We start from the raw sequence: 15,381 nt of genomic DNA on the forward strand, positions 1-15,381 counted from the left end.
GTTACCTTAAAGTTTGAGTGAAACCAACGAAGAACTTGCGTTATTTATATATTGTGTATATAATTTTCAAACAAATAAAGTATGAAGCGACTTGTGTTGTTAATATTTCGATAATACTTATACTTTTCTTAAAATAACAATTTATCGATAATTTTAGAAATAATAAGTGCAATTGTTCATAATGCGTGCGCATATACGTTCTAAATATATTTTCTGATGGTTGAAAGCGCACATTGGTCTGAAAACTGTTGTTCGTATTTTATCGTGAAATCGTCACGAATGTAAAACTATCTGACAGTAAAAATAGCCTTTCAATGAGACTTTGAGTAAAGGAAATTCACCGTGATAATCAATCGGGGTCAAAGATATTCGATCAAACAAGCTCATTCCCAAATAATACGTCCAGCGAAATACAAAAGCTATGAAACTCACTCACGGCATTCGCCGGCTGACTCGTGCACGTGTGCAGTCGAAATCGCAAAAATTACGTCTCAAAATCGGGCTTACGTAGCCGCGCAGACGATGCTTTACTCTGCTTAGCACAGTAAATCCGATCTACGTTGCGCAACGCGCCACCGTGCGAGTGCCGAAGCTCTCTGCGCGATGAACTTGCCATTTTTCCATTGAAGACCAAATGAATTCGGGCGGCGAGCATCGTGGTCGCCTCATCGATTCGCGATCGGTCATCGAGCGCGGCTGCGTTGCTCATCGGATCAAGCCACGCCGAGCTTGCTCGAACTTGTGTCAGTGCACATTGTTTATTTGCGCACGCTGCAGTCGTAGCTCAACGCGGCAGTCATGGTGAGTTTTGGCCAAATTTACGACTCGCGCATGAGTGTCGTTGCGTAATATGTATATTTAAATGTAAGTTTACGGTGGCGATCGTATCGCGTGCATGGATATGAAAGTCTCTGTCGAGTTGCGTGCGATGCAGGACGCGATCATGCGAGAGAAAGTTCAGCCGAGTAATTTGGCTATCGGGCAAATTTAATAAGCAGCGAGCCGCCGGCTCGCCAGTATTTTCGTTCGGCCGGTGATTGATATTCGAGCTCGCTTCAATTAACATAAGTTTCAGTTGATTATTTTGTGACGCAAAAGACTGCCATTTTCGGCGACTACTTGTGCATTCGCTTAATCAGACGAGAACCGCAGATTTCAAAAGGATAAACGTTATTAAGCCCTTGCGCTTTTGGTTGTACGATAAACATTTGCTTGTTTTTCATGGGTGCACGGATTTTACAATAAGGTTTGTTGAGGCCGTTGAACTGAGTGTGCGCGCTGTTGTATTTATTTTCCAAATCATTCCAAGTTTATCGATTAGACTATTCAATATTTATGAATACATCAACATTAATTATTGATCAATGCGTTTCATTTTCATCCAAGTAAAAACACTTATACGCCGTGTTTATTTATTTTCGTTATAAATACGAATATTATTAAGAATTAATAGTCGTTAAACGTGACTCTAATAATGAAGCAATTATAGATAAGAGATTTCTTCAAGTCGAAGACATTGTGATCAGAAAATTTTTATCAATTTCTTGGAACCATAGTGAGACTATAGATGTAATAATTTTTGTGCTTGCACAATTAGAAGTCGTTTTTTTATATCTGAAAATGAATTAAAAGAGCTAGAAAGTTGACAAAATTCGCAAGTATTTAATGACATTCAAGTCACCTGCAAATGTTGACCAAGTTTTCTCGTCTAAGTGCTATTATTGATTGAAATACACAACTTTTTCATTAATTTTTCAAGTTTAACGGCTGCCGTCTTCGGTCGTTCTCAGTTCTGGTTTGGTATCACAAATACACTGACGAATCGGATAAACTCGCTCATCGTAAAATACTTCCTATTGTACGTATATCGATATTGAAATTGAAAGTAGAGTAAATGTAAATTGCGAGCAAGATACGGACGCATTAAACAAAAGTGAAAGAAAGCCACATTTGTGCGTAGAATTCGTTGCAACGTTGGTTCCGTTGTCTAGACTTCACCGTTCATAACCGTTTAAAAAGCTGAAAGTGGATATAACGATGGATAGGAACTAGTTCGTTTCGAGGAAAAACCGGTTCGGTAACTTCTATATTCGATCGAAACGATTGTAGCTTTGTCTTAAAACTTTTCGAATAAATCCTTGCAATAACGCCAGAGTCTCTCTCGCCTGTCTAAAAGCCCACGATCACCTGAAAATTGCAGCACAGTGACATAACGCTTGCATAAGTTAAGCACGCCACCTACGCAATTGGTGCGGTTAAGCGCCGGTAGCTCGCGTAGCTAATTGCAATTGATAGCGCAGTTGAGTGTTCCACCACCACGATTTGCAATCAGATCCGCTGCTCGCGCGCATACTCTCGGCTTTGTTTGCTCGCCGAGTGATTCCGCTCCGACAGCTGTCTGCTTCCCGAGCCTGTCCCCGTCGTACGCCCAAACTTTTGCGACTGATAGAATTATAGGAAAGAAAAAGAGAAAAATGACATCTCCCGCGCGAGCAGATCGAGCGGGGAACAGGTAACAGTTTCCCCTCTCACGCTGACTCGTTCGTCCAGCATCGGCATCTCCGCCTGTGCAGTTTCTCGTTAGCCGGTCGATTCGTAGCAACACGATCAGTTTTTGCCGGGGCTGTCCAAATTGTTATGATCGACAAACAGCATGGAAAAGTCGTCGTTACATTAGTCAATTGCTATTGTAGGCGGAAGTTGTTCTAACGATGCCCGAAGTGGCAAACGAGCCCACCAGCGAGCAATCTTCTTCGATTGTTGTGGACATCGACGGTGAAGTGCGCACATGCCGGCTTGATCTTGAGCACGATGGTGTGGCCGTGATGATTGAGCCGTCGTCCGAAGGTAAGGCGCAGTTTAACCACAATCATTGACGTAATTGTATATATCTGGACTTTCTAATTGAACTCTCTTGTGCATTTACAATGTTTTCTTACTATCGCTGCTGTATAATAATCTCTTATTAATATTCTTAACTGGCATTACGCTCGAAAACTTTGTACTTATTTCTTACGAGCTATCATGATTATATTAATGTTTGTTTTTTGACTATAAATAGATAACGGGTGCTTCACAAGTATTCTAAGTATTTATTGAGTTACAAAATCAAATTGCACTGAATGTTTCTTTTACAATGTGATTTATTATGCGCTTATAGCTCTGCTACTGAATCATTCCTCCCAAATGTCGATTAAATACGTATATATGTTTCTTTGAACACGCAGACTAACTGATGTGCATCGCATCGATTGCTTAACATCGAAAGAAAACTTTTGGCTGAACGGCTTTTCGCTTCTCCTTATCGGAAAATCCGTAAATTTAAGAAATATTTTTTCTGTGGAATCTTATTAAGCTACATTACCTCAACATGCTTTGGAATCAGAAATATCGAGTTAATACAACTCCGCCGAATAATGCGTCAACACAAGCCAAACATAAGTTTTTGGGTAGGTTTTACAAGCGTTACTTTGCACGCCGAGTTATAGTAATTGGCGAAATTAAATAAATTTTCTAAATAAATGCAAATATACTTTACATTAATGCATAGCTATTATTATTTTAGCAAAGAAAACTTTGTTTTCAATTTTTCTAATTAGCATAGCAATATCGCATAAAAATATGTTTCAAAAATAAAGTAATGAGCGATGTCGATTCGTTCTGCAAACAATCGTATTCGCATGTGCATTTGCAATCAAAATAAAAGAAGAAATTATTGGCTTTACGCTCAAGTAGAAAAATATTCTCTTGGTATTACAGCAGCAAAATCTGTCTTTAGTTGTTTTACAACGCATTCGTTTAAATTAAAATATTTACGATTCAAGATTTTCCGATATTATATCCAAGCTTTACATTACCTTACTGGGTCATTGGTTATAAACAATTTTTCGATTCACAACACGTACGAATGACGAATCAACATATAGTATGCGAAGCTATAAATTTCTTCATACTCAGTAAATCACTTATATTCTTATGGCATTTGCTACCTACTGAGCTTCATACCAGACATTTTTCAACATACAAATAAATCAATTGATAAGTAATAAACGCAAATTTAGAAAAATGTAATGGCGCAAAAAAAAACAACAACTCGTGTTTTGAAAAATTATTACCTTCATTTTCTTGTACTCAAACATTTGCATTCTCATAAATGAAATACACAAGAGCTGCCAATTTGCATTCGACTGCTCGTTCCTTAATTATCGCCGACTTGCTTGCCTCCTTGTCCGGCGCAATCTCAACAAGGAAACTTCATCGGTGTCACGCACAAGGTTTTATAGTTTTTCTGATACACATTTTAGCGAAACGCACATGATGTAAGTCGTTTTTACGTATGAAGGAATGACAATGATACGAGTTTTAGTGGAATCTTGAAGTTTACCAAGCAAAGGTATTTCAGTTATATTTGACTGCAATACTTAGATAATACATTTGACGATCTTTCAAAATTTTGTTCTTGATTAGCTATGCAGTCGACTGAGTATCTGAATGGTGGTTTTCGCAGCAGTATGTAGGGGCTAGAACGTAGTTTCAATAACTTATGAGGTCTCCGAGCTTTTTGCGCACTTGCAACAGTATAGGCCGATTTCGTAGGCAGCAAAGAAGGGGACGGTTAGCAATGAGAGTATACTTATAACATCATCTAAGGCATCAAAGCTATCACCTCGTTCACCTTCGTGTTAAGTAGCTCGTATACTTAGTATCGTTGTTGGTGCAATTTTAATACAAGCTAACAACCTCTGTCAGACTCTTCAATCTTTCATAAATCATGTTGTCGATTCGACTAGCTGGATCGCCTGTCATTGCTTTAGTAGCTGCCTATAACGCCTGCAGAGATTACCAGCAGCGCTTCACGTGCAAGAGAGCTTATGTGAGCTCATTTATTTTTACAGCGCGTTCTTCTTCGCATTTATTATTTTCAGCAGAATTAACATGTTCTGTAAGTTTATTTAAACAGAATATTGTCATTTTTGCATATGTAAATACATAAGAGGTAGAGTGACAGAGCTCGAAATAAGCTAAATGTTTTGCACTCTCGCGAGAATGCTTTACATGCACATACAAAACATTAGACAACTGTTTCGTAAAGCTTGGATAATACTTACGGGTGAAACATGGAAAAGCTATGCAATAGTTTAATTGAAATAAAATAATTAATTGTGGTAACAACATGCTTTTAACATCGTAAAGCACATTTTTTTCTTATCTCTTTATAATTTAACAACAATACTCGGATAAATCTCATAGAAATAAGCCAATTATCATTCATTTTAATCGGCTCGTAATGTTCAAGCTGCAATGACTAAATTCATTGAGCAAAGCAAGACCGGGGATGCCGTTAAAATTCAAGTGGAAGCCGCTAATGGAGGTACGTTATAAGATAAAGCATTGTCCACGAAACCACCAAGACATATGTCTACTGAACTAATCTTTTTGCATGTGTCTAAACTTGCACGGCTGTGTTCCAATTATCATACCAAGCACTGATATTTTTAGTTTTAAGTTTTTAATTTTTTGGTTGCTCATTACGAAATGTATATTTGTACATTTTAACGACACGCGTTTTGCAACACATGCATTAAAGTACGTAACCCTCTGCGCAAATTGACTGACAAAGTATTTTTTTTTAATATTTTTAATGAAAAAATGACACTTGTGGCATATGAAATATTCTGAATATTTACACGTAATCGGTTAGGTAAGTAAAGAATGTTTTTTTATCACATTTCCAATTTGATTAATTGTGAAAGGATTCAAAACCCTATTAAAAATAAATTAGCACAATTTTTTCAAAGATAGTATCAATATCAGATACAGCACTAAACATTGATAGATCAAAAAGGATTGCTTATTCACGGTACTTGCAACCACAAACGTCCTTCGTATCTAAATTTAATGTTTGTGCATGATATAAAGTCCTCTCATTGATGTCGTGGAAACGATCATGTCATTAAAATGTTTTGTGTTGCAACTTCAATTATAAATTTAAATATTAGCTATGACATCGTTATATCTAAGACAATGAGAAACCACAGAAATATGAATGTGTACGTATTTCTTTATTTAATGCCTAAAAAGCCTCTTACTAATTTTTTATTTACTCAATTGATGAATGTAATTTGATGTAAAACGACTCGATATATTTATTAGCACAAATTTGCTGAACATGTGGGCTATTGTGTTAATAATATTTTATATACTAATTTCAAACGTACATACACATACATAATGCCACATGTTGTTAACCCACATGACTACATTTAATCAATCAAATTACGAATAAAGTGACGTCACTCGGCAAGCCATCACTTTTTTATATGGGAAAAAAAAGATATAAGATCAGATATGCGCTGTTCGTGCTCTTCTCTTTTTTTTCATTTCTTATTATTATATTAATTAAAATATTTAACATAAATTACATTTTTCAAATCTGGACTTTTCAATTTTTTTACAAAACATCACAGCGGTAAAATGTGTATTAGTGATAAAACAAGTTCCTAAATTTATCATTTAACATATCAAAGACTGCAATAAATAATATTTCAGTTTTTTAAATGAGTCAAATTATTATTAAACATTTATCCTATTTTTTCAAAAAAGATTGCGACATTATAACCTTTATCTTAATATTACACACTGAAAAAATAGATTATCGATTAGTAATAGAAAATAATTAGAACGATTTCAATCTCTTGTTTTTACGAACCGATTTATTCGATGCTAGCTTACAATATAAGTGCGGGAAAGTAGATTCTTGTCTCGTCTGGCAATTGCGCCCGAGCGAAGTGAAGGTGGAAAGGCAACACGAGACGAGAATCTTTTTTACGAACATGTGTCGTGTAGTGTTTTTCGATGCGACGTGTGGAAAGCGCGATTGTCAACGTACATTTTTTCCTGAGCGTGTGAGAAAGACGCACTTTGCATACGGAGTGTCGAAAATTAATTATCGAATTATCGATACAAATCTCGCAATTATGTCGGAGATCAAAGAGATATATAATCAATTATGTCTTTCGGCTGTAAACAAATTTTGACTTTTGCCAAGCGTAATATGCGTCAAACTGATATTGGATAAAGTTTGAGAAAAGCTATAATTATTGTCTCTTAATTGTCTCATGAGACAGTGCCAAACTTGGTAGTTCGATTAATTTTGATTTCTTCGAATAAAATTTGTAAACACTATTACCAAATTTTCGTTAATGAAACTTAAATTTGTCTATTATATTCACAAGTTTGGCATAAGTATGGTAAAATGTTAATGTATAACATTGAATAAAGTTGAATACAAGGTTTGGCCGAAATTTAACAAAACTTTACGTTCGAATCATTATCGAACATTCGGTAAAAATGTTCCTATGTGTAAAAACGTTCGAGCAAAATAAAAATATTTTTACGTAATGTAATTATGGAAGCCCATGAACAGTAATTTATTAAACCTACGAATTAAGCTACGAACACATTCGAACTTCTTGTACTTACATAATTACGAATGAATTCATTTATTTTTACTTATTATACTCGTTATATACTAAAAATTGGAAAGACTATTGAATAAAACTAAAACGATTTCGATAACAACTTAATACTGTTAAAAATATTATATTGTTACTAATATTTCGTAGATAAATGATAATTTATTATTGATTATACTTGCGATAGGATCTTAATTATTGATAAATATAATAAAAACTGAAATATTTATTATGTAGTATTGAATTTTAAATATAAATAATGAAATATTCTTCGAATAAAAGTGGTTGCCAGTTTACATGATTGGCCAACAAGTCTGATATTTGTTACTCTTTATGATTATCGGATCGACGCACAACCAACAGTGCACGCATTGATGTAGTTATCACACAAAGAATTCCCATACATGTAAGCGCTCAACACACGTACTTCCCAATCAAGGAACTCGGGGTCGCGATGACAAGAAGTGCGAGAGAGACAGACACAAAAAGAAAGAGAGCGGCCGGCCGTTTCAAAACGAGCGCGACTGGTAGCTCGCTCGTCCAGTGAAGGAATTATCTCAGATACGTCAACAAGTGCACGTTACATTGCGATAGATAAAAATATTCTTGTCAAACAGCAAACAAAGACAGCCGTTGCCACGTAAAAAATTACAAATTCGTGTTGATTAGTCAAATACTTTTTTTTCCGTTCTGCAAGGTGAGTATCTTAGATGCATACATATCGAGACGTGAAATGAAACAACAAAGTATATATAGCTATACGTGCTTTTTGTCTGTGCTCTCACGGCTTCGTGCCAAAATATTGAGAGTTAAGGCATGCGCACAAGCTGTATATACTTGCTCCAATGCATCTTTGTTTGTGCGGTAGTTTTGTTCGTGATAAAAACTACAAATATACTTGTTCAAGTTTTATTCATTTCCGAATTTTCATGTGAAGGCAGCACGTCGAGAACAGTGTAAAACTTTCACTTATTTCGACACAATATCTTTCTCCAATTGAAGGAGTTGTTGTCGCGAAGCAGAGTAGAGAGTAAGTGTTACGAGCGTATAGTTTACGAAACCGGTCTTTATCTTGCAGTCATTTTCTGCGAATGTTTGAGTGCGCATTCGGCCTGATCTTGCTATCTGTCAAATCTATTTTGTGATTAATAAAAATTTTCTGTATCGTACGTCGCCATACGAACTTTCAGCTCTCTTATAATCTCGTAATTACATCTATCACTTGTACTCAAATAACAATTATTTAACTTTAACATCTGTTTGTGGCATCTCTTATTAGATAAGGAAGTGGTGTGTCACTGCAATAATTACACTTTTTTTTATCAATTCAGAACGAACAAATATGTTGTATCCTTGTAGTATTTTTTAAAACATCAATTTATGTTTGTCAAGGAAAACTGTTGCATTATTTTACATTTTCATCAGAAAGTAATGTACTTATAAATTTATTAATTTTTATCAGTTACAGTCAATGGTAAAGAAATGTCCAACTTTGCTGAGGTATGCATGATAATTTTATGTTCAAAGTTTCTTGTGGACTTTACGACTGATAATTACAATTTTTTTAGCTTGTTCAATCTACTCGAGATGTCTTTTATACCAATAAAACTCGGCCAATCGAATTTAGGATCAAACAGCTGAAAGCAATGAAAAAGTTAATAGAAGAAAACGAAACAGAACTGAGTACTGCACTAAGTAATGATTTAGGTCGAGTAAGTCATTTTACAAATGATTTTATTCCTATTTACTTTAATGTTTAAAAGTTTGACTTGAATGTTTTAGAGTAAGTTCGAAAATTATGTCCTTGAGATTGATTTTACTCTCAACGAATGCATTCATATGCTTCACAACATAAAAAAATGGTCTGCTCCAGAAAGGGTAAGTTTTATTAATTATAAAATTAGATTATTAGCATTCAATCAAGATTGTAATAAAATGTGAAATAAATATAATCAACTATAATTTATATGATATTTTAGCCACCAAAAGGAATCGTTAATCTTCTAGATGATGTAGTTATTTACAAAGAACCGTATGGAGTAGTTTTAGTAATAGGTGCTTGGAACTATCCCCTTCAGTTAACATTATGTCCAGTTATTGGGGCTATTGCTGCTGGAAACTGTGTGATTATTAAACCATCTGAAGTGTCTGGGGCTGTGGCAAAAATAATTGCTGAACTTATACCTAAATATTTGGATAATGTGAGTAAATGTGTATTTCCAAGGATATACAATTTTATAAAGATTTAAAAATAAATTCATATTCTAGGAATGTTATAAAGTAGTAGTTGGTGGAGTTGCAGAAACAACTGAACTTCTCAAACAGAAGTTTGATTACATTTTTTATACCGGTTCTACTACTGTAGGACGTATAGTCAGAGAAGCGTCAAATAAATTTCTAACTCCAGTAACACTAGAACTTGGTGGCAAAAGGTATTTTTTTTATGATAAATAAATTAATATCAGTGAACACAATACTAATTTTATTTCACAATTCATAATTATGTTATAGCCCTGTTTACATCGATGGTACATCTGAAATGCCTGTTACAGTCAAAAGAATCTTGTGGGGAAAATTTATAAATGTTGGACAAACTTGTATAGCTCCAGACTATATTATATGTTCGAAGGAAGTACAAAATGTTTTTATCAAGGAAGCAAAAATAATTATGAAAGAATGGTATGGTGACAATCCAAAAGAAAGTCCAGATCTTTGTCGTATAGTTAGCGACAGACATTACCAGTAAGTTAATACTCATAAACTTACTACATGCCAAATGAAAATTGATAAAACTAAAAACGGTTACATTTGATATTTTAGACGCTTAGTAGGTTTTCTTACGAATGGTGAAGTAGCTATTGGAGGTCAAGTAGATGCATCTCAAAGATATATTGCACCAACAATTCTTATAAATGTTAAGCTGACAGATCCTGTGATGAAAGAAGAAGTTTTTGGACCAATACTTCCTATTGTGAATGTTGAAAATGCTTATGAAGCAATCAAATTCATCAATGAAAGGTAATACTCTGATTATTATTAAAATCATATGTGCAATTATATAATTATAAAGTAATTTTTTAGAACTTAATTATGAGTAACTTCTATGTTTTTAATTAATTATAAATATACCTGCATCCTATGGTACCAAGCTTTATAGATGATATTAAAAAAAATTATGTAATCTTTCTCTACAGTATTGTTGCAAAAGTATTTCTAAAGTACGTTCTTGTTTTTGTTATTATTATTTTCAATATTAGCCCTTATTTAGTAAGAGTCAATTTCGCTTCAAATCTAATTAATATTATCAATTATTAATATTTCATTAAATTAAAAATTGTACTTTAAGACTTCAATATATTTTCAAACAAACTGTTTTACATTGAATTCAGTTCTTTTTGAATTCAAATCTTAGATTATATTATATTATTATTTTATTATACTATTGCAATAGTGTCTGAACTTATGAAATATACCAGCAAAACTATATTACATCTCAATGTTTTTTTGACAAAAACATTTATAGGCATGAATTTTGTTACTTAATTTTTTTTATCTTTAATATATTTTACTACAAAAAGAAAAATAACTGTTTTATAATACAGAGAAAATCCACTAGTACTATACGTTTTTACTAAAGATAAGGCAGTTCAAAAATTGTTTATAAATCAAACTAAATCTGGTTCTGCTGTTGTCAACGATACAATGATGCAATATGCCGGTGAGTTAGGGAAAAAATATTTGGTGATGGTTAATTGCTTACTTGGAATGCTGGAATTTAAAAATGTGCTTGAATTTTATATTTGGAAATAAAAAAATTATAACAATGTCTGTGGTATAATTATTAGCATGGATGGATATTAGTCTTGATATATATATTAGTTATGTTAAAGTATCAGAAAACGGTTTTATATAAATCTAATTTTTAGATCGAATTAAATATCCATAAGTCATTTGGATCATCTCAAATGTATTGTTTTTTAATTTTATGTAATAAAATTGCATGTATGCTAATTTTTGTTCAGGGATAAGCCTTTAGCTTTCTACCTATTTAGTGAATCTGAGGAAAACATTAAATTAGTTATGCATAATACATCGAGTGGAAACGTTGTTATTAATGATACTATATTGCATATGACAGGTACGATATAAATACGCAGAAATTAGTCCAATTTATGTTTACAGAAGTAATTTATCAATTTGTCAAAAAATGCACGAACGCCATTTTGTACTTTGCTTAGTGTAATTTGAGCTTGCTTTGGAATTTAGCCATACAAAGTTCACTATATTGCATACAAATATGTCATAAAAATCCAGGTGTTATAACTGTATTTTCATTGTAGTTGATACCCTACCTTTTGGAGGCGTTGGAGCGTCCGGAATGGGAGCATATCATGGAAAATTGACATTTGACACGTTTGTTCATCAGAAAGGTTGCCTCATAAAAAGTTTCAATATTATCGGCGAAACTTTGGCTTCGTAAGTATTATTAGCACTTCACATATTTCCCTACCTTGTAACGTAAAATCTCATTAAAAACCTATTAAAAATGGCCAAGTTTATAAAAATATTTTCCAAATTAAGAAAATGTTCGGAAACTATGCTACAAATTGATCAATTGTTAATATTTTCATTTAATAATTTATATTTATATATATTGAAAATCCGTTCAATAACAATCAATAATTAAATAATTGAAACCAATTTAAGATTACATTTTGATAAAAATAATTGAAAAAAAAAAATTAAAGGTATTGGACTGGACGATTGCAAACAAGATCACTTGTTTAAAACTATTATTAATTGCTAAACTTTATATTTTTATAGAGCACGATACCCACCTTATTCTGATGCCAAATTGAAATTTCTCTCGTTGCTGGTTGCAAAAAGACCAGACATCCCCGGAATTCAATATTTGCCTCATTTAATGATGTTTGGGTTAGGCGTGGCAGCGACTTTTGCCGTCAAAGCCCTTATGAAGGTACAAAAGTCTGGAGCACGTTAATCATCATTTCATCACCGTACACTAATAATGTCAATTTTGAAGGCACAAATTCATGATGCGCTATAACAGTTCTTAACATTCATAAAATATAAATGCTAAGATTTCACCAATTGCTTTTCATTTGTTTAACAATTACAACAGTTTTTTTGTATATACTTTTATTATAATAGTAATATGGCTAATTTTGTTAAATTTTATACAGCAGTATTATGAAAACGTTGAGTTTAGCGAATCAAAAATTTATTATAAAGTATATATATGAAATGTTGATATATATCACGTACAGTTTTTGAACGCACACTTTAATTTTTTGTAACGTTTTTACTTTACAAAATAAAAAAAAATGATAAAAAAATCATTGTTGTTTGCTTCATAATTTTATTTATTTTTCTGTAGAATGTGCTTAAAAAAATCAGTATTTAAAATAATCTTTCTTGCATTAGTTCTAGAAAAAATTCATAAACGTAATACGAAAAATGAATTTTTCAGGGGAATCCGTATGGTGATGAGGTGTAGCATTGTGTAATTAGGAACGTCATTACACAAAAGTACTCAAGAATTTTTCTAAGCATATTTCTAGAACCCAGTCACGAATATTTTTGCAGATATGATTTTTGAATTTGGTAAAAAATTCTTTAGTTGCTATTATTTTAGGTTTTTTTAATTACTTTGCAATCACAAAAATAATTTGTGAAAATGACATCAATTTATAGCGTTTAAGTGAAACATCGCGAAATGCATAAATTCTATTAATTACTATCTTTTTGTGGAACGAAATGATTTTTAAATTATTTATCACTTGATAGTTTTCAATTTCAATCAGTCATTATATATTTTTTTAATTTTATTTATTGGAATATTAAAAAAATGAAATTCAGTAATATTTATTTTATGATTAAATCCTATTTAATTTTACCTAAAATAAGAGTGAACTATTGTATTTAATTTGTTTAGGATTTCTGCATAGAAGGTATATAAATGGAGTATAATTGTTTATGTAATTGTATAGTTATTGTAAAAAATGTAATCTATGTAAGTTATAAATTATATATATGCACATATTTCATACATCACAGATACCGTCATTTATTTTATACCTTTCTCCACTGCGTTGATAAAATATGTTCAGTTTTGGAAATTTTTACACTACAATTATTAAACTTAAGCAAAGAAAGAACTTACAAGAAACTGAGTGACATACAGTATACATACAACGTTAAATGTAGTAAGAATTTTCACGATGACTTGGTGCGCTTTTAAGCTCGTTTAATATTTTCAAATTCACTATTTAATTGTTTTCAATACTATTGTTAATGATATGGGGAGCATTCACATGCGTCAGTGATAAGGAGTGATGATAGACTTATTGAGCATTGTAATTATAAAACATAATCATATACGTAATAAAAGATGCCAAATCATAATTCTAAAGAAAAGAATCGTGTTAAATTATTTCGTGGTAGCAATGTGAAAAACTGATTAACCACGAACTGAAAGCATCGCGACGTGCTCGTCAACCTTTAAGGAGCTGTCACTTACCGATAAGTCGTAACGTCTTTCTGATAGATAATTTTTATATGCATATATAAAGTTTCAGCTCGATGCTACTGGTCCAGTGTGGATTTATGTCAGTGTTTTTTGTGATCAAACCAGTCGAGCTGCAGCAAAATGACAGGTTTGACTACTAATAATTACGTTGTCATTGTGCTTCTTGCTTTGGAACCGTGTCGATGTGCTAATATAAATATGACAGTGGGAAAAAATGTCCGACTTGTTTTCATGAAATATTGTTAACGCTCGTCTCATTACAAAATATCGGCACTGGACTCCCGACGTACAACTCTTAAAAATCAATGTTTTTGAAAAACAAAGTAGTCGAGAGGCGAAGAAAAACTTTTTTGAATAATTCATTCTGATTAGAATGTTCAGCGAAAACATAACGTTGCTGCCTATCGTTTGTTGAAGTGCCGACTCTCAATACAAGTGCTATTCCACGCGCGCGTGTCTAAAGATCAATCGTGATCTTTCATTTGACGTGTGTAATCGTTCGTCTATGAAATAGCGAAAAACATCCGCAGCAGTGCTTGGCTGGTACTGCTGGTTGTGGTGTGCGTGGAGGCGGGCAATTTCAACATTACCTCTCGCATAAACGAAGTGCTCAGGAACGATTCTTCAATGATGTTTTATGTCAAATGCTTCCTTGACCAAGGTCCATGTTCGGCAGTCGCTCAACTATTCAAAAGTGAGTTCCTTACTAGAAGTTGTTCACTACATTGAGCTTATCGCTTGAACAAATTAATCGTTTGAAATTGAACCTAAACATTGTTATCTTTTTCATTTTACCATGCATTGTACATAATTGTAAATATGGTTAACTGACCACATATTACTCTTTACCTTTTAAAACTTTTCTTGTAGTGCCATTTTCCAAGTAATTTAATTACTATTATTATCGAATGTTTATCAGGACTAATACCTGAGTTCATGTCAACCAACTGTGTAAAATGTTCGCTAAATATGAAGAAGCTTGTGTGCCAAATGCTCTTCAAAATGCAGGAAGAAAAATTCACTGACCTTTGGGGCGATTTTCTGGTTAAGTACGATCCAGAAGAAAAGTACCGAAACCAACTTAGCACCTTAATGGATTCCTGTCCAGACGAATCTGAAACCGACGATTGATTCAGCTTTCGATCGCATTATTCAACTATATATTATATTGTCCATTTTACGTTCATGATATTTACTTATTCACAATTTTATGTGCAAGATCTAAAACTCAATACGTTGATTCGTTAAATATATTTTTAAATAAAAACACTGATTGGTAATTATTAATTCACCTAATATTCACTTTCAGATATATTGTTGCAGGAATTCCGTATTTATACATTACTGAATTAACTG

General features: G+C 32.9%; 2 protein-coding genes across 11 annotated transcripts; both read left to right on the forward strand.

Annotated features, from left to right (window-relative positions):
* The first annotated feature begins 650 nt into the window (after window positions 1–650).
* LOC131669151 (aldehyde dehydrogenase, dimeric NADP-preferring) lies at window positions 651–13,469 on the forward strand. 10 transcript variants are annotated; one of them, XM_058943832.1, is made up of 14 exons: window positions 651–801; window positions 2,694–2,847; window positions 5,297–5,371; window positions 8,938–8,975; window positions 9,044–9,187; window positions 9,258–9,353; window positions 9,455–9,676; window positions 9,744–9,907; window positions 9,987–10,217; window positions 10,296–10,493; window positions 11,498–11,613; window positions 11,816–11,951; window positions 12,300–12,453; window positions 12,967–13,469. In XM_058943832.1, exons 1-14 carry the CDS (start codon window positions 799–801, stop codon window positions 12,991–12,993), a joined length of 1,758 nt encoding a protein of 585 aa, XP_058799815.1. In that variant the 5' UTR covers window positions 651–798; the 3' UTR covers window positions 12,994–13,469. The 10 variants fall into 10 exon arrangements, with proteins under 10 accessions (XP_058799815.1, XP_058799814.1, XP_058799819.1 ...); XM_058943831.1 differs by lacking the exon at window positions 11,498–11,613 and adding an exon at window positions 11,078–11,193 and having other exon boundaries at window positions 12,967–13,466; XM_058943835.1 differs by lacking the exons at window positions 651–801; window positions 11,498–11,613 and adding exons at window positions 1,811–1,858; window positions 11,078–11,193 and having other exon boundaries at window positions 12,967–13,466.
* A 605-nt stretch (window positions 13,470–14,074) lies between these two features.
* Window positions 14,075–15,284, forward strand: LOC131669158 (allergen Tha p 1-like). Its single transcript, XM_058943852.1, has 3 exons — window positions 14,075–14,152; window positions 14,540–14,719; window positions 14,945–15,284. The coding sequence occupies exons 1-3, from the start codon at window positions 14,146–14,148 to the stop codon at window positions 15,154–15,156; spliced, it is 399 nt and encodes a 132-aa protein (XP_058799835.1). The 5' UTR covers window positions 14,075–14,145; the 3' UTR covers window positions 15,157–15,284.
* Window positions 15,285–15,381: the final 97 nt, after the last annotated feature.

This window comes from Phymastichus coffea, unplaced genomic scaffold (genome assembly GCF_024137745.1).
Source record: "Phymastichus coffea isolate CEN01 unplaced genomic scaffold, Cenicafe_Pcof_1.1 PCOF00087, whole genome shotgun sequence".
In the NCBI taxonomy this organism is placed as follows: domain Eukaryota; kingdom Metazoa; phylum Arthropoda; class Insecta; order Hymenoptera; family Eulophidae; genus Phymastichus; species Phymastichus coffea.

Coding starts and splice junctions, on each gene's coding strand:
- LOC131669151 (XM_058943832.1), top strand. Junction 10,218..10,295: donor GTTAGCGACAGACATTACCA/GTAAGTTAATAC, acceptor TTGATATTTTAG/ACGCTTAGTAGGTTTTCTTA. Junction 10,494..11,497: donor ATCAAATTCATCAATGAAAG/GTAATACTCTGA, acceptor ATTTTTGTTCAG/GGATAAGCCTTTAGCTTTCT.
- LOC131669158 (XM_058943852.1), top strand. Junction 14,720..14,944: donor AGTCGCTCAACTATTCAAAA/GTGAGTTCCTTA, acceptor AATGTTTATCAG/GACTAATACCTGAGTTCATG.